Raw genomic sequence first — 22,358 nt, 5'->3', positions numbered from 1 at the left:
AATTTAAAAAAAATCCCTATCTATTTCAGTTGAGTTGAGCTTGACGAACCCCATCTCACATGAAAAAGCAACAGATAAACAATGTAAAAGAACATCAGAAATTTGCAGGCTTTTGTTTCTGGCTGCTCCAAAGGCTCAATTGATGTAATTTCCTCTTTATGATATTATTCTAAAGCAATGATACATGATTTATTGGCCTAAAAAAAAGTTAGTGGGGTGATGGGGAGGTAAACCAAACTGAGGGACACAAACAAATCATTGCCAAATAAATAAATAAATGGATACATATAATCCTGATAATAATAAAGGCTTCAGAAAAAAAATTGTGATATTTTAGATGCAGATGTCATATTATTCAATACGGACATGTGAAAATGGACATGTCCTAAAGAAAAATAATTAAAAATAGTATGTTATTCTTTTTCTCATATAACATCTTCACAAGACCATGTGAATTAATAGTTTAAGATTTGGAAACACACTTTGGCACATTTTCTGTGCCTTATGCATCTTATCAAACATTGTGTCACCCGTTTTGTGGAATTACACAAAACCTGATGGAGAAAAATAGACAACGCAGGTTTCTTTCGGCAACATTAGCCTCTCATCATGGTCTGAAAATAATATATACAAAGTCATACAATAGTGTATACATACATACATACACACATACACACATACATACATATCAAAAGTGGTTGAGAACAACAGAGTTTGTTTGTTTGCTTGCTTATATATACATACTATTATTTGAATGCTAACAGTTTATTGTCAATAAAGTTTGTTGTGAATCTGGCTGCATTTTAAAAACTAGTTGCAGATATTTCTACCTGTAGCATCCACTGATACTGGTGTAATTGTAGGGACCAACTAGTGTGATTTACTTAAAACTCAATAACTAAGACTGATATCAATATAGTAAGTTAGTAATTAATTGGCCCATGTTTTCGGTCCTTATCGAATGCACTCATTATGTAATTTCAACTAATGCCATTTAAAACGATGGGCTACAGAATATGCCAATAATAATAATAATAATAATAATAATAATAATAATAATAACAACAACAACATTACTAGTTTCCATAAAACAATTTGCACGTGCAAACAGGAAGCTTTGTCCAGTACTATGATAACCATTTGAAAGATAAAATGGCCTGTTCATATCTAATCAAAACCATTCAGATGTGAGGCTGAACACACCCATGAAGAGTTTGTTGACGGCTCTTGGGCGATGCGGTCAGAGGCATATATAAGCAGCCTAACAGGACCTAAATTACAGGGCTCTTCATCAGAACATTGTGAAACCTCAAAAGCCAGCAACATGGTTGAGTGGACAGATTTCGAGCGCACTACCATCCAGAACATCTTTTCCAAGATCGATTACGCGTCTGTTGGTCACCAGGCACTGGCAAGGTACATTTATGCAAATATACTGTTTTACTCACCCAGAGAAATATTTAAATCAATGATTTGAGAAGACTTGATAAATTAACATTTATAAATACTGTTTAAAATGTTACTCAGGTGTCTGGTTGTGTACCCATGGACCCAGAGGTATTTCGGTAGCTTTGGAAACTTGTATAATGCAGCTGCCATCGTGGGAAATTCCAAGGTTGCTGCCCATGGCTTGACAGTGATGCGTGGTCTGGAGAAAGCAGTGAAGAACATGGACAACATTAAGGACACTTACACCGAGTTGAGTATGCTGCACTCTGAAAAACTGAACGTGGATCCTGATAACTTCAGGGTGCGTCTTATTTTACTTACTTCTTCTTCTGCTGCTTATTTATAAGCCATTACTTCTGCTAGTTAATTCATAGGCAGTTTAACACTTAGCCTACATTAATCCTTCCTTTTATCATTGAACCTGTGTTCATTCTTTGTCCTCTGTTTCCTCCTGTAGCTGTTGGCAGACTGCATTACCATTGTAGTTGCCTCCACTCTGGGTACGAGCTTCACAGCTGAAGTGCAGGCAGCTCTGCAGAAGTTCATGGCTGTGGTTGTCTCTGCACTCGGAAAACAGTACCATTAAATGCTGAATGTGTTTAAACCGAAAGGACCAACAAACATTTTCAGTGTGAAAACCAATACTGCACTTGTGAAAGTAAAGAAATGTCTCAATAAAATAACCAAAATTAATTGGAGAGTTGTGTGGTCGATTAGGAATCTTGCTACCCAAATAACTAGGACAGACTACATTTATTTCCATACAAATAAATTTATTTCCATAAAACCTTTTTCCAGTTGAATTATTGTCAAATTTAGCCTACTTATATTGCAGCAAACACACAAAATTAGATAAAATTGATTTAAATGATCAGAAACCTCTAAATTATCTCTGTATACTGTATTAAACTCGGGTCAGGCTTAGGGTGAATTATTATGTCAGGCTGTAGATATACAAACAGAACCTCATGCTGCCCAAGTCACACTCGGATGCATTTTGATCACAGATGCTGTGTTGCAGTGTATGAACAGCAAATAAAGAATATACATACAGCTCGGGAAAAAATTAAGAGACCACTTCATTTTTTTTTCTTAAGTCAGCATGTGGTAGCCATTTCATTCCAGTGTCTGTGCTGGAATTCCAACACAAGCACACATAATTTAACTTAATGAGGTACTGATTAGGTGATCACCTGAACCAGGTCTTATTTAATGAGGAAAAGTATAAAAAAACACTGCTGTGGTCATCACTATCCTCTTGCAATAAGGCCAGTTTGGATGGCAAAAAAAAAAAAAACAGTGCTAGTAGTACCTCAAATTTAATTGGAATAGACCAATATCTATTTATCATGGGAAAAGAGTTAAAATGAAAAGTTTTGAATGAGAAAAAGAAGGGTTCGATTCTTTACTGGCAGAGGGATACAGTGAGCATCAGGTTGCTTCCAGCCTCAAAATTTCAAAGATGGCAGTTCAGAAGAACAAGGTCAAGCAGCAGACACTGGGGACAAAAAATTTACAGACTGGCAGAGGGTGAAAATGACTCTCCACTGACCGAGATGATCATCAATTCCTTTGAATGTTGCTCAACAACCGTAGGGTGACATCAAGGTTACTGGTTTGATTCCCTGGACCAGCAGAAATGGCTGAAGTGCCCTTGAGTAATGCGCCTAACCCCCAACTGCTCCCCAGGCTGCTCTGGCTATGTTGCATGTCGCTCTGGATAAGATCTTCTGCTAAATGCCTGTAATGTAATATCATGTCATGTAATGTATTTCAATCACGGATGCCGTGTTGCAGTGTATAAACAGCAAATCATGAATATACAAATGATGAAATGTCAGTATTGTTTATTTATGACTAATTTATCAAAACGCATCACAAGTGGTGTGGTGCAGTGGCCCCAAAAAATAACCTACAGTACTGAGCATATTCATATGACCATAGGTACATTTATTACAGTGCTTAAAAAATGAAGCACTTTATTGTCCTTCCTCGGCTTTTCATTATTCAATATTTTTTTCTTCTAACTGATTTTCTGTGAATAATTCCTCAAGAACCATTTAGCATAGAAACTTTGTTCAATTACTCATTTTTCTGCACTTTATACTTTTAAAGGTATTAAAGAAAAACTATTAAAGTCATCTATCTGTCAACGTATCTCATTTTATATCAAAGAAAGTACTTTGAGTAAGTAAAGTAAACTATCTTTCTCATTCTCCTATCCTCTCTGGGTCTGCATTAATATCTTTTATATATTTATATTAATATTTAATGTAAATTATATATATATATATATATATATATATATATATATATATATATATATATATATATATACACACACAGTGGTGCTTCAAAGTTTGTGAACCCTTTCGAATTTTCTATATTTCTGCATAAATATGACCTAAACAACATCAGATTTTCACACAAGTCCTAAAAGTAGACAAAGAGAACCCAGTTAATCAAATGAGACAAAAATATTATCCTTGGTCATTTATTTATTGAGGAAAATAATCCAATATTACATATCTGTGAGTGGCAAAAGTATGTGAACCTCTAGGATTAGCAGTTAATTTGAAGGTGAAATTAGAGTCAGGTGTTTTCAATCAGTGGGATGACAATCAAGTGTGAGTGGGCACCCTGTTTTATTTAAGGAACAGGTATCTATCAAAGTCTGAGCTTCACAACACATATTTGTGGAAGTGTATCATGGCACGAACAAAGGAGATTTCTGAGAACCTCAGAAAAAGTGTTGTTGATGCTCATCAGGCTGGAAACTGTTACAAAACCATTTCTAAAGAGTTTGGACTCCACCAATCCACAGTCAGACAGATTGTGTACAAATGGAGGAAATTCAAGACCATTATTACCCTCCCCAGGAGTGGTCGACCAACAAAGATCACTCCAAAAGCAAGGCGTGTAATAGTCGGCGAGGTCACAAAGGACCCCAAGGTAACTTCTAAGCAACTGAAGGCCTCTCTCACATTGGCTAATGTTAATGTTCATGAGTCCACCATCAGGAGAACACTGAACAACAAATGGTGTTGTTGGCAGGGTTGCAAGGAGAAAGCCACTGCTCTCCAAAAAGAACATTGTTGCTCATTTGTAGTTTGCTAAAGATCATGTGGACAAGCGAGAAGGCTATTGGAAAAATGTTTTGTGGATGGATGAGACCAAAATAGAACTATTTAGTTCTATGAGAAGTGTTATGTTTGGAGAAAGGAAAACACTGCATTCCAGCATAAGAACCTTAACCCATCTGTGAAACATGGTGGTGGTAGGATCATGGTTTGGGCCTGTTTTGCTGCATCTGGGCCAGGATGGCTTGCCATCATTGATGGAACAATGAATTCTGAATTATACCAGCGAATTCTAAAGGAAAATGTCAGGACATCTGTCCATGAACTGAATCTCAAGAGAAGGTGGGTCATGAAGCAAGACAACAACCCTAAGCACACAAGTTGTTCTACCAAAGAATGGTTAGAGAAGAATAAAGTTAATGTTTTGGAATGGCCAAGTCAAAGTCCTGACCTTAATCCAATTGTAATGTTATGGAAGGACCTGAAGCGAGCAGTTCATGTGAGGAAACCCACCAACATCCCTGAGTTGAAGCTGTTCTGTACGGAGGAATGGGCTAAAATTCCTCCAAGCCGGTGTGCAGGACTGATCAACAGTTACTGGAAATGTTTAGTTGCAGTTATTGCTGCACAAGGGGGTCACACCAGATACTGAAAGCAAAGGTTCACATACTTTTACTACTCACAGATATGTAATATTGGATCCTTTTCCTCAATAAATAAATGACCAAGTATAATATTTTTTGTCCCATTTGTTTAACTGGGTTCTCTTTACCTACTTTTAGGACTTGTGTGAAAATCTGATGTTTTAGGTCATATTTATGCAGAAATATAGAAAATTCTAAAGGGTTCACAAACTTTCAAGCACCACTGTATATATAACTTTACTTACTCAAAGTGTGTGTGTGTGTGTGTGTGTGTGTATATATATATATAAATATTTTATATATTTATATTAACATCTTGGGTGGCCATTGTGGTGTAAGTGGTTAGCACAATTGCCTCGTAGCAAGAAGGTTCTGGGTTCGTGGCCGGCGGGGGCCTTTCTGTGTGGAGTTTGCATGTTGTGTTTGTGTGGGTTTTCTCTGGGTGCTCTGATTTCCCCCACAGTTCAAAGACATTCAGTTAGGTTAATATGCCCTTGAGTGAGACACCTACAGTAACTCCCAGCTGCTCCCTGGGTGCTGTTAGCATGGCTGCCCACTGCTCTGAGTATGTGTGTGCTCATTGCTCACGTTTTGTCCAGTCCCTTAATGGTTACAGCACTGGAATGTAGTTTAACAGCTCAGTTATAGAGCTAGATGGGGGTGTGATCAATTTACTAGCTTTATTTCTGACAATAACACTCATCTCATCTCATTATCTCTAGCCGCTTTATCCTGTTCTACAGGGTCGCAGGCAAGCTGGAGCCTATCCCAGCTGACTACGGGCGAAAGGCGGGGTACACCCTGGACAAGTCGCCAGGTCATCACAGGGCTGACACATAGACACAGACAACCATTCACACTCACATTCACACCTACGGTCAATTTAGAGTCACCAGTTAACCTAACCTGCATGTCTTTGGACTGTGGGGGAAACCGGAGCACCCGGAGGAAACCCACACGGACACGGGGAGAACATGCAAACTCCGCACAGAAAGGCCCTCGCCGGCCACGGGGCTCGAACCCAGACCTTCTTGCTGTGAGGCAACAGCACCAACCACTACACCACCGTGCCGCCGCAAAGGAAGATATGTTTAAGATAAAAAAAATTTTTTTAGACACTTTAGCATATGTACCCACTCTCAGCATGTGTGTGTTCACTGCTTCAGATGGGTTAAATGCAGAGAGGAATTTCACAAGTGTGTGATGAATAAAGTTGTTCTTCTTCTTCTACTTTGAGGAAGTAAAGTAAACCATCTTTCTCACTCATTCCTTCCCTCCCTCTGGGTCTGCATTAATATCTTTTAACCTTTCTAATCTTTTTCTTTGTACTTATTTTTAATTTTTATCTTTGCAAGCACTAGTATTTCCAATGAAACATTTTATATGAGATTGTATGCACATAAGAGAAGAACCCAACAATATAAAAAATGAAAAAAGCAACAAAATGGACTATGCTTGCTTATTTACCTTGTCTTGATTAGTCTGGACACAACACACAAAGGTTTATATATTACAAATAATGACACCAACATTATAGTGAGTGCGTTTTATTTTCAGTACACACTGAAGGCGAATACACTCTCAGCTGAATCCAGACAGAGGAGCATCGTCCTTAACGGTATTTCTCAGAGAGAGCCAGGCTGACCTGTGCGAGGAACTTGTCCACCGAAACATGGACCTCAGGGGTGAAGTCTTTGGGAAACAGCATGCCAAAGACCACGAGCATGTTGTGCGAGATGATCTAAAACACATTAGAGATGCCAAATGTCAAAATGCAGTGTTACGAAAGCGAACAATCAAACATCTAAAATCTTTTTGAAACAATTTGACTCCAAAAAGACCTTGAAATTGGAGGGGTCCACTCGCAGCCTGAAGGCATGCAGCTCGCTGAGGCTGAGCAGACCTGTTCTGAGGTCGTCAATCATTTCAACAGCACTGAGGACTCCCTGCATCACTGTCAGTCCATGCTTCCTCACCTGGGCAGAGCCTGGGCTCAAGTCCTTCCAGTGGGAAAAGTAAATCTTCGTCTGAGGATAGACAACAAAAGTCCTACAAAATAGCACATGATAATGGATTATATAGTGTGTAGCATAGCCAAAGTAGCACACAGTCAAACTGGCAAAAGAAAACGGTCCTTTTGGTCTTAAATGTCAGTTTGTTTCAAGAAAAAAAAGAATGAGTAAATCACAAAAATAGACAAGTTTACTACCTGGAGAGGACCTCGTTGCCAATTTCCTCAACTTTGCCACTGACTTTACTGAAGAAAGCTTTCACTGCGGCTTTATCCTTTGCGTTAAGGCTCATTTTCTTAGCTGTCAGAAGTTTGCCAAAAAGTTTTGACACATTTTGGATGCGTGGCCGCTTTTTATATGCACTGAGCATCCGGGAAAACGGAGTGACTGAGCACTTTAAGCCCCTCCCTCAGCTTTATCACCCCCTCACCCTGACTGCACCCTTTAGTCAGTTTAGATCCTTTTTGAGGAGATTTAAATTCAGTTAGGCCTTATACAGTGGCTCTTTTATTATTATTATTATTATTTTTGACCCAATGGAAACAAAAGAAAAATGAAATCTCAAGACCAAGAACGCCATCCAAAGAAATGAGAGAAATAATCTGTCTAATTAAACTGTTAAAGAATTTTATAAAAGAACAAACACAACATTACTGAGACAGTAAAAAAGGGACAATGGTACAACAACATGTTGTATAGATGATAGTTTATCAGTAGTGGGACTATTCGAACTAGAACTGTGAGTAAACTCACTATAGAATACACCCCACACCCACACCCACCCCACACACCCCACCCCCCGCTCGTCAAAATTCATCAAACCGTTTAGGAGGAGTTGTGCTTACAAGCCCATCATCATATATTGCCATATGGAAGGGAATTAGTTGAATCATCTCTCCTTTGAAACATCGGACCAGGATTATTTTCCTTCATGCACATCTTCAGGTGGTATACTGCAACTGTGTAAAGTTTCATCAAAATCCATCAAACTGTTTTGGACGAGTTGCGCTTACAAGACACATGGACAGACAGATGGACGGACATACAGGGTGATTCTTGTATCCCCCCCCCCCCAACTTTGTTTGAGGGGCTATAATAATAGAAATCAAAAAAGAAAGATAAATATACTTGAATTAAAAAACAAAACAAAACAGAATTTTCTTCTGAAAACCATTGTTTTAAAATGTTATACAACAAGTGACTAAATGATCAAAAATACAGCATCTGCTTTTATTCACTGCAGTCTTATAGAGTGATGGTGCTGCAGCTGAGAATTACGCTTCAGCCTTGGTCACCACTGCTATAGAGATATATCACACAAACTAATCTAACACATTTTCCTCTACTATGTATGACTGGATCAGTTGTGTGATATGATCGTTGGCAGCAAACTTTGCCAGAGAGTAGATCTTCATGAATGAGGACTGGCAGATACAGTTTATTACTCCCAAACTTCGCTTGATTTTAGTTCATTAATTTGCAGATTTGAAGCAGTCATTTCAAAATGCCGTGTCAGTAACCAGTAAGTTGTTTTGCCTGCCTAATCCTCCTGTGATCTATTTTCTTGCTGCATTTCTTTCATTCACTTTAAAATATATATTTCTGATACTGATAGAGTAACTACCAATCTCGTCTGCTTTATTTGTGGTCTTAATTTAATACCTCCCTAATATAGGTACCAACAGGCATACAGTTGAAAGCAGTGCTGAGATACCCTTTAGGCAGGCTAGCTAGCTGAATGAATGAATGAATGAATGAATGAATGAAGCACTTTCGTACACATAGTAGCTCATGCTTTCATAAATCTCATTATTATGTATTAGTGATTTGTTTTTGATACATCATCGTATATTATTACTATTACTAGTAGTAGTAGTAGTAGTAGTAGTAACACTCTTGGATGGATATATCTCGTTATGAAGAGTGATACAGGCTGTACATCTAGTGCCAGCAGCTTGAACCCAGTGCTTGTGGAGAAGCATTCCTGGAAAAGGCCAACCTCACCCAATGATAAGTGTGCTATCTCTCTTGACCTCCTTTGCTTGTCACAAACATTTGTGACTCAGCCAAATAAATCCCGTGTGTTGAGTATTTGATTTGAATACACCCCCAATATGGTAAATGCTGCATATCATTTAATTGAGTGGTGCTCTTTTGTTGCAGGTTTTAGAAAGTCTATGCGATTAAAAAGCAACAGTTCTTATCTACTGAATACATGCACATGTTATCTTGATACATCACCCTTGGTAAGTATCTAAATCAGCCTGTTACGTTCCTAGACATATTGCTGTGTCATATGGACATATGCAAACTCTTAGCTCATGTCACCATGTCTTCATGGATCTCGCTTTGTGCACAGGGGCATTGTCATTCTGGGGCAGGTTTGGACCTCTTAAGCCCAGCGCACACCGGCAACTTCTCATTGCAAGCGTATTGCGATTTTTGGACACAAGTTTCCCCTCTCGTGTGTGCGTTATCTGCAACTAGCAGGCGATTTGGGGAGGGGGATGCAAGTCACGTGGAAATCACGTGACTACTTCGCAGGCAGGGATTGGTTTAGCCTTTGGAGGTGATTGCTTCGTTATAGCAAAGACACGCACACGCGGCAATATCTCTGCAACAAGTGAGCGACTGCCAATTTTTTTGTCGCAGAATATCAAGCATGTTTGATACCGGTGATCTGTCGTAAGCAACAAAAAAATCGCCGTCGCAAATATCCGCACAAAAAGCAATTTTTCACTTGCGTCAAAAAGTTGCACAACCAAGCGATGGAAAATTGCCCATGTGCGCCGGGCTTTAGCAGCCATTTAAGGGAGGAGTCTCGTGTGTCAGTCCTCTGTAATAGTCATGGTGCTTTGCAACTTTCCCAGAACGGGAAAATCGCCCGTGTGCGCCGGGCTTTAGTTCCAGTGAAGAAAAATTGTAATGTTACAGAATGTATTTCAAATACTAGCATGGACTTAAGAGGGGGGCTCCCTGCTCCCCCCCCAAAAAAAAAAAAAAGTTTTGGTATTGCAGATACCGAGATATGCCTGCCGTTTTTTTATTTAATTAATAAGGTTTAAAAAATAAACAAAATAAATTATGTGGAATTGAGCTGAACAGTTTATGGTATAAATTTTTTTATATAATAAGAAGGCCTAGGTTAGGTTTTTTCACTCATGACACGAATGCAGTGAAAAGCGAGCTGGGTGAGTCCTGTTGGATTTCAACAGGGTGCGGGAACTTCGTGCATCAAGATAATAACAGTGTGGGAAATAAGGCCAGACCGGCGGACACTGACCGGTAATTTTCACATTTGTCCGTCTGTATTTCAAAAGCATCAAACCGGATGGCCCATGAAAAATTGTAAAGACATGGGTCTAATCTACTTCTAATTTTCTTTTATTACCATATATCAGTTGTAATTACGTTCTATGCATATACCTTCAATGTCTAAAAAGTATAAAGTGTAGAAAAATGAAAATAACACAGCTTAAGTGTCATTTAAAAGATGTACGCAAAAAAAAGTTCGAACAAAGTTTCTATGTTAAGCAGTTCTTGAGGAATTATTCACAAAAAATTGGTCAGAAGAAAAAAAAAGAATAATAAAAAGCCAAGTAAGGGCGGCACAGTGGTGTAATGGTTAGCACAGCAAGAAGGTTCTGGGTTCGAGCCCAGTGGCTGACAGGGGCCTTTTTGTGTGGAGTTTGCATGTGTGGGTTTCCTCCGGGTGCTCTGGTTTTCCATAGTCAGCTATGGAAATTGTCAAAGATCTTCTGACATTTTCTTGTAAATTATATTCAATTTGTCATTTGTCAACTAATATCAACTAATATCTAGTGTTATTTGGCCTTTGCAGATCACAAAAATGTGCCTGGAAATAGCTGAGAAGCCATCTCTAGGCATCTAAAGCCCTTCAGCTTCCGGGGCCCGCCTTAGGGCCCTGGACCCCCAGCTGCATTGTTCCAGGCCTTTGGCCCATCATTCGGACAGGCTGAAATTTGGTTGGACAGACAAGATTTCAGACTTGTCTGTCCTGTGACAATCTGCTTAAAATTCGCCAGTGAGTTCAGATTGCAGTTGCTAAAACAGTAATAATTTATTGATATAAGGTGTTTTGGGGTCAGTGTACTACACTGTAGTGTGTCATGTGGTAATGCTTTATATGACAATGCAACTTTCATAAATACTACCATATATCAGTTGTAATTATGTTCTATGCATACCAGTGGCGGCTGGTAGTCTTTCAAACAGGGGAGGCTGGTCGGTTACGATATTTCCAGATTTTAAAAGAAAAAAGAAAAAACACATCAATTTTGCCCATACTCTTGCCTCTGATCTGGCTGATTGTTGGCAGGGTCACAAACTGTGAAATAACAGGTTCTTTTGGCCCATTAGCCTACTGTCCAATATACATGATGGTGGTGTTGGGGGGGGGGGGGGGGGGGGTTATATTTTAACATTTTATATTTTAAAATTGTGGCATGTTGTTTAAAAATTGATCATTATTGAAAGCAGCTCTTTGTCAGGAACCTCAGCAGTAACAGCAGAGTGTTCTGGAATAGGCACAAGCACTGACCTTGGGGAGCCAAACACAGAGCTGGGTGCCACACATTTCATTCAAACACACTTTCCCTATATTTTACTTATTTTGACTGAGAAATGTTTTATTGACAATTTTGATAACCCTTCACTTTTAATCCAGGTCTGTAGTGTGAAATGTTCTCGGCTGTGTTTTTGTTTAAAAATGTTTTCCAAATTGTAGCTGTGTTTAATTCATATCCAGAGAAATATATATTCCAATATAATATACTCAGCATAAACATTTTAAATAGATTCTATATTTTTGGTCCATCCATGACATATTACTAAAGTAGCCTATTTACTGTTGTTGATGTGGGTCACTTGCTGTTAGCCAATTCACTTTCTCGTACCAGGAGAGCTGAAAGGAACGAGTATTATTCCCTACCTTTTTCACCAAGTCAGTTTGAGGCGTTGGTCTACCCTGCTCTTTAATTTTAATTTTTTCCTCGAAAGGAAGACTGGCAAATGGCTTCGCCAAAATTAAATCAGCAATGCTTGGCATCCGTGCGCAACTTTCTTGCTAGCTGACTAGCCCCCTCAAGTTCAAGTTCAGTCACTCAAATAAACGACATTTCTGGAACTAAGATAGCAAACTTGACAACACTATATTTACACTTTATTTACAATGAAAATATATACAAACTAAAAAAAGCTGGTAGAAACCGTATGTAATGAATGAAATCGAAATGTAAGCTGATCTCTTACAATACACCACAGCACTTGCGAATCCGCATGGGACTGAACTGAAATTCACCGTTGCCTGTCTATATTTGAAACGAGCTGTCAATCAAAGAAAATATCCGGCTGCTTTCACCAATCACCAGTCTCCTCGAGGAAAGCTTTGCCATGTCCCTCCCACTGTGAGGCTGGGAGTCCATGGGGCGGGCGTTTTCGCAGTATTTGTCCAATAATCGTCTTCCATTTTGAGATTGAAAAGCGCAGAGCTCCCAAATGCCATTGAAGTGCACTGAGGCTGGGCTGCATTGCGCTGTCACGAGGGGGAAAAACTCACGCACACATTAGGCGAACTGGGGAAAGTTATAACGGAATGATTTCGCACTGTAGTTGGGTTGAGCACATATATTTCTATGATTCTGGATCTGAAATAGCAATGTTATAAGGTCGGCTATAACATAAGCCTAGCGCAATTCATCCTACACGATGTTCGTCATTTTTAGAGGAGGCTGAGCCTCCCTCGTTGTCTTAGAGCAATCGCCCGTGATGCATATACCTGCAACTCTGACAATATCATTAAGCATAATTTAGACTAGTCTTCCAGTACCCCCTCGCGTTGACAAAATAAACTCAAAATAACCCAAAGAATCACACCGTGCCTCCACAAATAACATCCTATACATTTCACAAAGGTATTTCAGAATATGCTAAACAAATGTAAGCAACTTATATAAGGTCTATATTTATTTTTCAAACGTGAGGATTTATTTATAAAGGTAACAATAGTAATTACAAATGAAGAGTCAAAGGTGCCAAAAAGACATACATAGTTGTCACAGATAAAGATATAAAGTTTGAGTTAGTGGTAATAAAACAAATACAAAAGATTATAAAACAAATTCTTTTCTAAACTAGTGATGATAAAGTGTGTATAAAATCTAATTAGTGTTCATATTACACAATGTTTCAAGTCAATGACCGTGTTTCAAAAACTACAAATTGTATAGAAAAGCAATTAAACGTTTGGGCACGGTATATATTATCCTTATTTCTAAAAATCTACAGCACATTCTTCATCGAGAGTTCTGAGCCTTTATTTTACACTTTCTAGATCCACATGAGAACAGAAAATGAAGGAGCCCCCTAATTTACAGTGCCAATTATTTCTGCATCAAACTCCACCAGAATCTTCCACAGCAGCTCACCCAGTCATTAGAAAACACCTCTTAGCCACTTTCCTCATACAACTTAGTACCTTAATGCAGTCATGAAAAAGCCTTACTTATTCATGATACCTTTGTGTCCAACCACTCACTGTATTCACACACACGCACACAAATTTTATAGTGGTTTTGGAAAATTCAGTCTCAGTATCAGCTCATCTATTGTGCCATTTGGGATGTAATTGTTTATAGTGTACCATACACATTCTAAAACTCAGATTTATTCACTTTGTGAGGCAAAAAGTACACATTGAAATTACACTATACAAGTATAGCTATTGTAAGTCTATTCAACAGTCTATAAACATGGAGCATGTGTTATATTGCTGCTAGTTTTCACAAAGAACAAAGTTAGGGTGAGTCAGTATAGGTTCTATTTGTGACATCACTGTATATGTATAGAAATTACAACTATTAATTATTGCATTAAAAGAGTAAAAATACCACAACATTATAAGCAAACTGACTCTCCATTCAAGGTGTATTCCTGCCTCACGCTCAGTGATCCCAGGATAAGCTCCGAATCCACTGTGACCCTGACCAGGATAAAGCACTTACTGAAGATGAATTAATAAAGGAATGGATTAAAGAATGAATGGCTGTCAGAGAAGTAATTAATTAGTTACTATATTTTTAAATCAGGTAAACAAATTTGGGATAAAGGGAAGAAGCAACTTAACACTGATGTGGAACTTCTGTGAAAGCTTTTGGGGGGAAAAATGCACTGGAAAACCATTTGGGTAGAACAGCCAGAAAAACATGATTGCATGGCTTTAACAGTATTGCAGAATAATTGGAGAATATGCTGCCTGATCATGAAAATTATCATGTCTGATATGCATGATGCTTTACTCAGAGTCAAATTCAAAACAGAATAAATTCTAGATAGATTAGCATATGGAAACAAACTGATCAGACTTCAAAGCAGCGTGGCATTGGAAACCAGGGGCCTCATTTATTCAGAAAAGTGCATATTTTGTCTTTGAATATCAGCATCAAAGGACATGTTATTCTAGCATTTTACATGCTGATTGCTCAGACACAAGTCCTACATGCACATCACTCAGCTGAAAAAGTGCTTCTCCTTCAGCATTTAGCTTGATTTTTGGGGACATATTCTTTTCTTATATGGTGCCAATAAATATGAAGCTGACTGTACATCCAAATTAAAATCTATTTTCTCATATAATCTCTTAGAGTGGCAACATTACACAATCACCTGTAGCCACCGCAATAACATTAATAAGATTCACCTCGGTTTGTTGCCTAAAGAAGAAGAAGAAAAAGTTCTAGTGGCTGGTAATCAAAACCACCAACAATGACCATGACAGTAAACATTCATTGTATTTATCAGACTTAAAAATTTGAGCTGAAGCGGCACTTAGTAAATTGAATGTTTCATAATGACATACACTATTTGGTCAAATGGTATGTGGACACCTGGCCATCACACTCATATGTAGTTGTTCCCCAAAGTGTTGCCACAAAGTTAACACACAATTGTATAGCTTGTCTTTCTTTGCTGTATAACAATTTCTCTTCACTGGAACTAAGAGACCCAAACCTGTTCTAGCATGACAATGCTGCTGTACACAAAGCAAGCTCCATGAAGACATGGTGTGTGAAGGTTGGACTGAAGAACTCGAGTGTCCTGCACAGAGTCCTGACTGAACTCAACCCCACTGAACACCTTTGGGATGAACTAGAACTGGAGCCTCAACATCCCAACATCAGTGTCTGATCTCACTAATGCTCTTATCACTGAATGAACACAAATACCCACAGCCATGCCCCAAACTCTAGTGGAAAGGCTTCCCAGAAGAGCAAAGGGGGACTACAACTGGATGGGGTGTTCAAAAAGAACATATGGGTGTGATGTTCAGGTGGCCACAAACTTTCAACCATATAGTATCTTTTGTGAGATCCCTGTGAATACAGGATTCTTTTCTGGTATTGACTCAAGACATCCTATTTCCCAAACATAGACAATAATGTGTACTTAAAGTGCTCTGCATTAAAGTATATTGGTTATGTCTCTAAGGGCTACTGAAGGCAATTTTATTTATTTGTTTGCAATTTAGTTATTGAGCATTGAAAAGTCAGTAAAACCCTGCTGTTCCTTATGCTTAACTGCCCTTTCTCAAACATATACTGTTTAATGTTTCTTTTATATTCAGATTTTCCTCAACATTTTCATTGATCGATCGATCAATCAATCAATCAATCAATCAATCAATCAATCAATCAATCAATTCATTAATCAAATAATTCACTTAATGTCACACTGGAATGGCAAAAAAGTCTTTCATCAGACAAAAAGTGAGTGCATTAGCATAACGGTGCACAAGACAAAAACGAAGATGGTTTTCACTTTGCATATGTATAAGAACATTTTCACTGCAGATTTAGGTTTCATAGTACCCCATTGGTACGTCATTTTTAATATTAGATTATACCATTGGAATTTAGGATTTAATAAATGAGGCCTCAGGTTTGAAACCACTGAAAATGCACTAGCATAGAATTAAGTGATAATAACAGTGGACACACACACACATACATACATACCGGTATATGGAAAAAAAAAACCCAGATATATTTGCACAGATCAACTGTACGCACAATTACAATGAGTATACAGTATGTCCACACAGGAATCAGCCTTAGTGTTTCATTTTAGAATTTCAGATGAAGATGGTGGGGATCCCACAATTTGAGACTTTGGAGACACCTGAGAATAATAAAAACAAAGAGTTAAATTCTCAAAGAAGTAGACACAATAACAAACACAGCATGCTTGATTTGCATAATAGTATCAAGTACATGTGTTGTTCTTACAGGGGAAGGAGGTTTGGCAAAATTCAGATGGGCATACAGGAGCACAGCAATGTCATTCTGACTGGCCTCTAGTGCTATGGAGAGAGCAGTGCTGCCATCCTGAGGGAGTATAATTAACAAAGAAACACTTGTGGATATTTTGGAAACAATATGGTCCATGCATATTCAGCTATCTTTAGTGATGAAAAACCATATACCACTTTCATAAGAGAGGAATAGATAGAGCACTCACATTATCGGTGAGAGTGGCATCACAGCCTGATACAGAAAGCAACTGGCGCACAATGTCCACGTGACCGTGCTCACAGGCACACATGAGGGCTGTGGAGCCATCATCGTCCTGCAGATTGACCTGAGCACCGCAGCGCAGTAGAGCTCTAACCATGTCTCCTCGTCCGTGACTCACAGCCAGCATCAAAGCTGTTTGCCCAGCCTACAATGTGCCAACACACACGAATACCCCATTCATATTTGGTCTTAACATCTTACTTAATTGTCCACTTGTGATTGGATCACTCAAGACAAATGATAATACTTCATCCAAATAGAGCTAAACACACACTCTTTGGGAAGCTCATGCACTTTTTTGGCAGAATTCAGAGCTCAAGAGCTCCCCAGCTAATTCAAACATTTTACCTGATGATTTTCCTTGTAAATATTATTATAAGAAAACACCTGTGTGTTCAGTCACCATCTTTCAGAGGAAATTAAAAGTTGCTATGAATCACAAAGGCTCTTTAGGAAGTTATTTTACATTTGAGTGAAATTGTAGGTTTCTCATAACCTTAACCAATCTAGGAAGAGCTTAATTGAGCCGCACTCTTTGGACAGTAGGGGGCGCACCTGGCTAGCCTTGGCATTGACATCTCCAGTACGGAGCAGCTGCAGAACCGTCTGAAGGTCACTTTCAGAGTGGAACGCAGCCAGAGCTGTCAACATGATAGCTGTGTAGCCAGCCTTGTTCTGCTTATCTGCATTACATAGACCTGCATAAGGCACACACAGATTTGTCAGCTGGTAAACAAAAGCAACATGGTACGTATATACAATACAGGCTCAGTGAATCAACTTTACCAGCCATGGCATTGTGCATTTTGGATATTGTCCTGCTTTAATACTTCTGATTCAACTCATCATCTAACTGACAAGGCAATCACTGCTAATGCCATGAATACTTAGTTAACAAGTCCATCAGAGAGACTGACCTGTGTCCAGCAACAGTTTAACCACAGGGAAGTTGGAGTGTGAGACAGTGTAGTGCAGTGCTGTGTTTCCATTCCCATCAGCCATATTGATCACAAACTCCAGCAGCTGAGGTGAGACAGAGGCAAAGGCATCCATGTAGGCTCGGACCACTGCTGTGTCTGCAGATTTATGACATGAGACACGCAGCCACTCCTGTAACACTGTGGTGTACGCTGTTCTCTGGAAGAAGCATAATTGCAAAAGACTTCAAATACATGCCGCTGGAGCAAATGTGAAGTTGAAGAAAGATAAAAGCACTGGGAGTGAGGCTGACTATAAGGAATGTAAATATATACATGGAGTGGAAAAAAAAATAAAAGAAGCATCACATGAAAAGGACCTTGACTTTAAGCTGACTTAATTCCAGCTCCAAACAGGGCTGCACTGGTGAGTTATATTAGGTTGATCAACATCTAATCGCAAATACAAGCTATAAAAGCAACATGAGGCAACTAAAAAGTTCCTGGCCAAATAGTGAGCACCCAAATTGTAGTTGCATCAGGAACAAAATAAGAAAATTATTAAATCTTTCAAAGGCTTCAATTTTAGTTGGCAGGTTGTGTCAAGCATAGACAAACAGCATCATCTAGCTGTAGAGTAGCCGTTAAATGATGCATAAAGGCAGCCATGAAAATAATAACAGAATTTAATATTGAAGAAGACCCATGTCTCAACAAACTCTGTTCATTCACTTTGTTCAACAAACTCAAGATTTTGCAAAAAGCATTATGGCCAATACAAGAAGCGGCTTAAAATGAGCAGTTAAAATTAAAAAAAAAAAAAAAAAACATGGTCAGCTTTCATAATCTAGACAGATTCATGTTTATAAGAAGCCAAATGATGTTGTTCATCTACAGTGACTACTGCCAACTGTTTATAATGGTATGAGCAATCATCTCATAGAAATCAACAGGTTCATTGTTTGCTTTGCATGATGGTACAATAAAGATCATGCAAAACACTATTTCTTGGTGATGTTTCCATTTGCCATGAGGGTAATACATCAAGAAAGAGTGCGTGCGTGTGTGCGCACGTGCGCATACACACACACACACACACACACACTGAGCTGTACACATACAAAACGTACCAAAAAAACCCAAACAAAAAAAAAAACCACCCTGTGTATACTTACTAACCACTTCATAAAACACATTTCTCTTGGACATCAAGCTGTGTGCCAGGTCTGAGTGAGACATCAACTCACTGATCCACACCACTAGGATCTACTGCAATGACATCGGAATGTCATTTGTACTAGATAAATGTGCCCAGATGGTAACAAGGAGAGGGAAGGCAGTCAGAACTGAGGGGGTGATGCCACCAGACGGCATAATAGGAGATGTGGAAGACAGCTACAAGTACCTTGGAATCCCACAGGCAAATGGAAACCATGAAGAAGCCACTAGGAAAGCAGCAACAGCCAAATACCTACAGAAGGTAAGGCAAGTCCTGAGAAGTCAGCTGAATGGGAAGAACAAGGTCCAGGTCATCAACACCTATGCCTTGCTGGTCATCAGATACCCTGCTGGCATAATAAGCTGGCTGAAGGAAGAGATGGAGGCCACCGACAACAGGACAAGAAAACTCCTGACAATGCACAGAAGGTTTCACCCCAAGTCCAGTATCCTGAGGCTGTATGCTAAGAGGAATGAAGGAGGCCAAGGACTAATGAGCATCAGAGCCACTATCCAGGATGAAAAAGCAAAGATCCATGAGTACATCAAGGAGATGGCCCCAAATGATGAAGTGCTTAGTGAATACCTCAGGCAGCAGAAACCCAAGTAGGAAGTGCAAGAGGAACCATCATGGAAAGACAAGCCATTGCAGGGGATGTACCATCAGCAGATAGAAGAAGTGGCTGATATTGAAAAATCCTACCAGTGGCTGGATAAAGTTGGACTAGAAGACGGCACAGAGGCACTAATCATAGCTGCACAGGAACAGGCCCTTAGTACAAGATCAATAGAGGCTGGGATCTACCACATCAGGCAGGACCCCAGGTGCAGACAGTGCAAAGATGCCCCCGAGACAATCTAGCCCATAACAGCAGGGTGTAAGATGCTAGCAGGAAGAGTGTACATGGAACGCCATAACCAAGTGGCTGGCATAGTGTACAGAAATATCTGTGCCGAGTTTGGACTGGAAGTCCCAAGGTCAAAGTGGGACACACCTCCGAAGGTGGTCGATTATGAACTAGCTAAGATCCTGTGGGACATCCAGATACAGATGGACAAACTGGTAATGGCTAATCAACTGGACATGGTAGTGGTGGACAAATGGGAGAACAAGGCTGTGGTGATAGATGTGGCAATATCAAGTGACAATAACATCAGGAACTAGAAAAGCACTCGGAGAGCGCAGACCTCCGCCAAGAATCCTTTAAAAAAATCCGGGATCCAGAAGGTGATCCAGATCACCGCCAAAATTTAATGGATTGTTACTTGTGCCCAGTCACACCTCTGGAAAAAATTTCAGAGCAATCCGTTCATTACTTTTTCTGTAATGTTGCTAACAGGCAAACCAACAAACAAACCAACGCTACTGAAAACATAACCTCCTTGGCGGAGGTAATAATAATAACTAGAATGCATTTCCGGAGAAAATGCGAAAGTGTGCTTGCTCAGGTGCACCGCCATGGCGACCCGGCAAGAGAGGCGACCGCACGCCCACATGACAAGTTTTGTGTCAACACGCAAAAGTTTGGCCAAGACACAAGGTGGATTCTCATACGGAGATGACAGGCTGGCAAGGTTCTTTACAGGGACATCCCAGAGCATCACTAACATGAAAATTTAGATGTAATTCTAAATCTGTAAAGAGATATGACCCAAAACACGTTTTTGCTCATTGTGGTGCCCCCTAGTGGCCAAATGACACCAAATTTGATAAGGCTACATGAACTGAAATGAATATCATTCATTAGGCATGGACTGGAGATCATGTGTGCCATGTTTCGTGACGATCAGACAAAACATGTGGCCAGGGTCACTCTACCTTCACTTTGGACAAAATTCAAAATGGCGGAAAACCTAATTAGGCAGAGAATGACGTCATAGGGTGCGTTGGAATCGTCTAGCTCCAAGGGTTCCAATGGCACCAGACCTATGAAAATCGGACATATGGATCAAAAGTTACGTGCATGAACGCATGTAAGACTGTGATCAGTTGGTGGCACTAGAGCGTGAGATGTACCAACATGAAACTTGACGAAATCAATCAGGGTCCACTCCTCTATCAGTGCACCAAGTTTAATGACTTTACACCTTACGGTTTGGTCTACACAAGGAAAAATCTGTTTTTTGCATCGCGAGCCCATTCATTTCAATGGGGAAAAAATTAATCCTTTAAAAAAATCCAGGATCCAGAAGGTGATCCAGATCACTGCCAAAATTTAATGGATTGTTACTTGTGCCCAGTCACACCTCTGGAAAAAATTTCAGAGCAATCCGTTCATTACTTTTTCTGTAATGTTGCTAACAGACAAACCAACAAACAAACAAACAAACAAACACTATCGAAAACATAACCTCCTTGGCGGAGGTAAAAAGGAACTTGAGAACCTTGAGAAGTATCAATGGCTGAAAGAAGAACTGGAAAAGATGTGAAAGATGAAGACAACAGTGACCGTGGTGATAGGAGCCCTCAGTACAGTGACCCTCAAACTAGGAGAGTGGCTCCAACAGATCTCAGGAACAACATCTGAGATCTCTGTCCAGAAAAATGCAGTCCTAGGAACAGCTAAGATACTGTGCAGGACCCTCAAACTCCCAGGCCTCTGGCAGAGGACCCGAGGTTGAGGGAAAAAGACTGCCCGAAGGAGGGGCAAGTGGGGAATTTTATATACATAAAATAAATTCCCCACTCGCCCCTGGGTGATGGTGTGACTCCGTCCATTGTTAGTCATGATCTCACAAGTGTGAGAAGCTCAGCAGTGGAGATCGTGGAGCAGAGACGCAAGCAGGCTGGCAGGGAGGATTCAACTCATCTCATTATCTCTAGCCGCTTTATCCTGTTCTATAGGGTCGCAGGCAAGCTGGAGCCTATCCCAGCTGACTATGGGCGAAAGGCGGGGTACACCCTGGACAAGTCGCCAGGTCATCACAGGGCTGACACATAGACACAGACAACCATTCACACTCACATTCACACCTATGATCAATTTAGAGTCACCAGTTAACCTAACCTGCATGTCTTTGGACTGTGGGGGAAACCGGAGCACCCGGAAGAAATCCACGCAGACACGGGGAGAACATGCAAACTCCACACAGAAAGGCCCTCGCCGGCCACGGGGCTTGAACCCGGACCTTCTTGCTGTGAGGCGACAGCGCTAACCACTACACCACCATGCCGCCCCTGGCAGGGATGATTATATATGGAAAAAATTAAGAGACCACTTCAATTTTTTCATGTCTATGTATGGCAGCCATTTCATTCCAGTGTCTGTGCTAGAATTCCAACACAAGCACACCTCATTTTTCTTAATGAGGTACTAATTAGGTGATCACCTGAACCAAATCTTTTTTTAATGAGGAAAAGTATTAAAAAGAACACTGCTGTGGTCATCACCATCTTCTTGCAATAGAACCAATTTGGATGGCCAAAACAATGCTAGTAGTACCTTAA

At 39.8% G+C, this 22,358-nt stretch overlaps 3 protein-coding genes across 5 annotated transcripts in view; 1 reads left to right on the top strand and 2 right to left on the bottom strand.

Annotated features, from left to right (window-relative positions):
• The first annotated feature begins 1,309 nt into the window (after positions 1–1,309).
• LOC132900109 (hemoglobin subunit beta-like) lies at positions 1,310–2,035 on the top strand. Its single transcript, XM_060942149.1, has 3 exons — positions 1,310–1,416; positions 1,528–1,750; positions 1,907–2,035. Exons 1-3 carry the CDS (start codon positions 1,325–1,327, stop codon positions 2,033–2,035), a joined length of 444 nt encoding a protein of 147 aa, XP_060798132.1. The 5' UTR covers positions 1,310–1,324.
• Positions 2,036–6,785: 4,750 nt separating this feature from the next.
• On the bottom strand, positions 6,786–7,477 carry LOC132900107 (hemoglobin subunit alpha-2-like). The gene is made up of 3 exons (XM_060942148.1): positions 7,383–7,477; positions 7,015–7,222; positions 6,786–6,914 (listed from the first exon to the last, which is right to left on the bottom strand). The coding sequence occupies exons 1-3, from the start codon at positions 7,475–7,477 to the stop codon at positions 6,786–6,788; spliced, it is 432 nt and encodes a 143-aa protein (XP_060798131.1).
• A 5,691-nt stretch (positions 7,478–13,168) lies between these two features.
• kank2 (KN motif and ankyrin repeat domains 2) overlaps positions 13,169–22,358 on the bottom strand; it is a 49,282-nt gene continuing 40,092 nt past the window's right edge. For all 3 annotated transcript variants that reach the window (XM_060943182.1, XM_060943184.1, XM_060943183.1), the window contains 5 exons: positions 17,693–17,912; positions 17,331–17,473; positions 16,720–16,920; positions 16,488–16,586; positions 13,169–16,380 (listed from right to left, as the gene is read on the bottom strand). In XM_060943182.1, coding sequence (XP_060799165.1) covers positions 16,321–16,380; positions 16,488–16,586; positions 16,720–16,920; positions 17,331–17,473; positions 17,693–17,912 — 723 coding nt within the window. In that variant the 3' untranslated portion in view covers positions 13,169–16,320. The remainder of the gene's footprint in view (positions 16,381–16,487; positions 16,587–16,719; positions 16,921–17,330; positions 17,474–17,692; positions 17,913–22,358) is intronic.

This window comes from Neoarius graeffei, chromosome 16 (genome assembly GCF_027579695.1).
Source record: "Neoarius graeffei isolate fNeoGra1 chromosome 16, fNeoGra1.pri, whole genome shotgun sequence".
Lineage (NCBI taxonomy): Eukaryota > Metazoa > Chordata > Actinopteri > Siluriformes > Ariidae > Neoarius > Neoarius graeffei.
This window is presented reverse-complemented; position numbering and strand designations above follow the sequence as displayed.

Excerpts from the sequence above, each read along its gene's own strand:
- LOC132900109 (XM_060942149.1), top strand. The coding sequence starts at position 1,325 with ATGGTTGAGTGGACAGATTTCGAGCGCACTACCATCCAGAACATCTTT. Across the intron at positions 1,417-1,527 it reads GGTCACCAGGCACTGGCAAG|GTGTCTGGTTGTGTACCCAT; the intron begins GTACATTTATGC and ends AATGTTACTCAG. Across the intron at positions 1,751-1,906 it reads TGGATCCTGATAACTTCAGG|CTGTTGGCAGACTGCATTAC; the intron begins GTGCGTCTTATT and ends TTCCTCCTGTAG.
- LOC132900107 (XM_060942148.1), bottom strand. The coding sequence starts at position 7,477 with ATGAGCCTTAACGCAAAGGATAAAGCCGCAGTGAAAGCTTTCTTCAGT. Across the intron at positions 7,223-7,382 it reads GGCAACGAGGTCCTCTCCAG|GACTTTTGTTGTCTATCCTC; the intron begins GTAGTAAACTTG and ends GCTATTTTGTAG. Across the intron at positions 6,915-7,014 it reads TGGACCCCTCCAATTTCAAG|ATCATCTCGCACAACATGCT; the intron begins GTCTTTTTGGAG and ends AATGTGTTTTAG.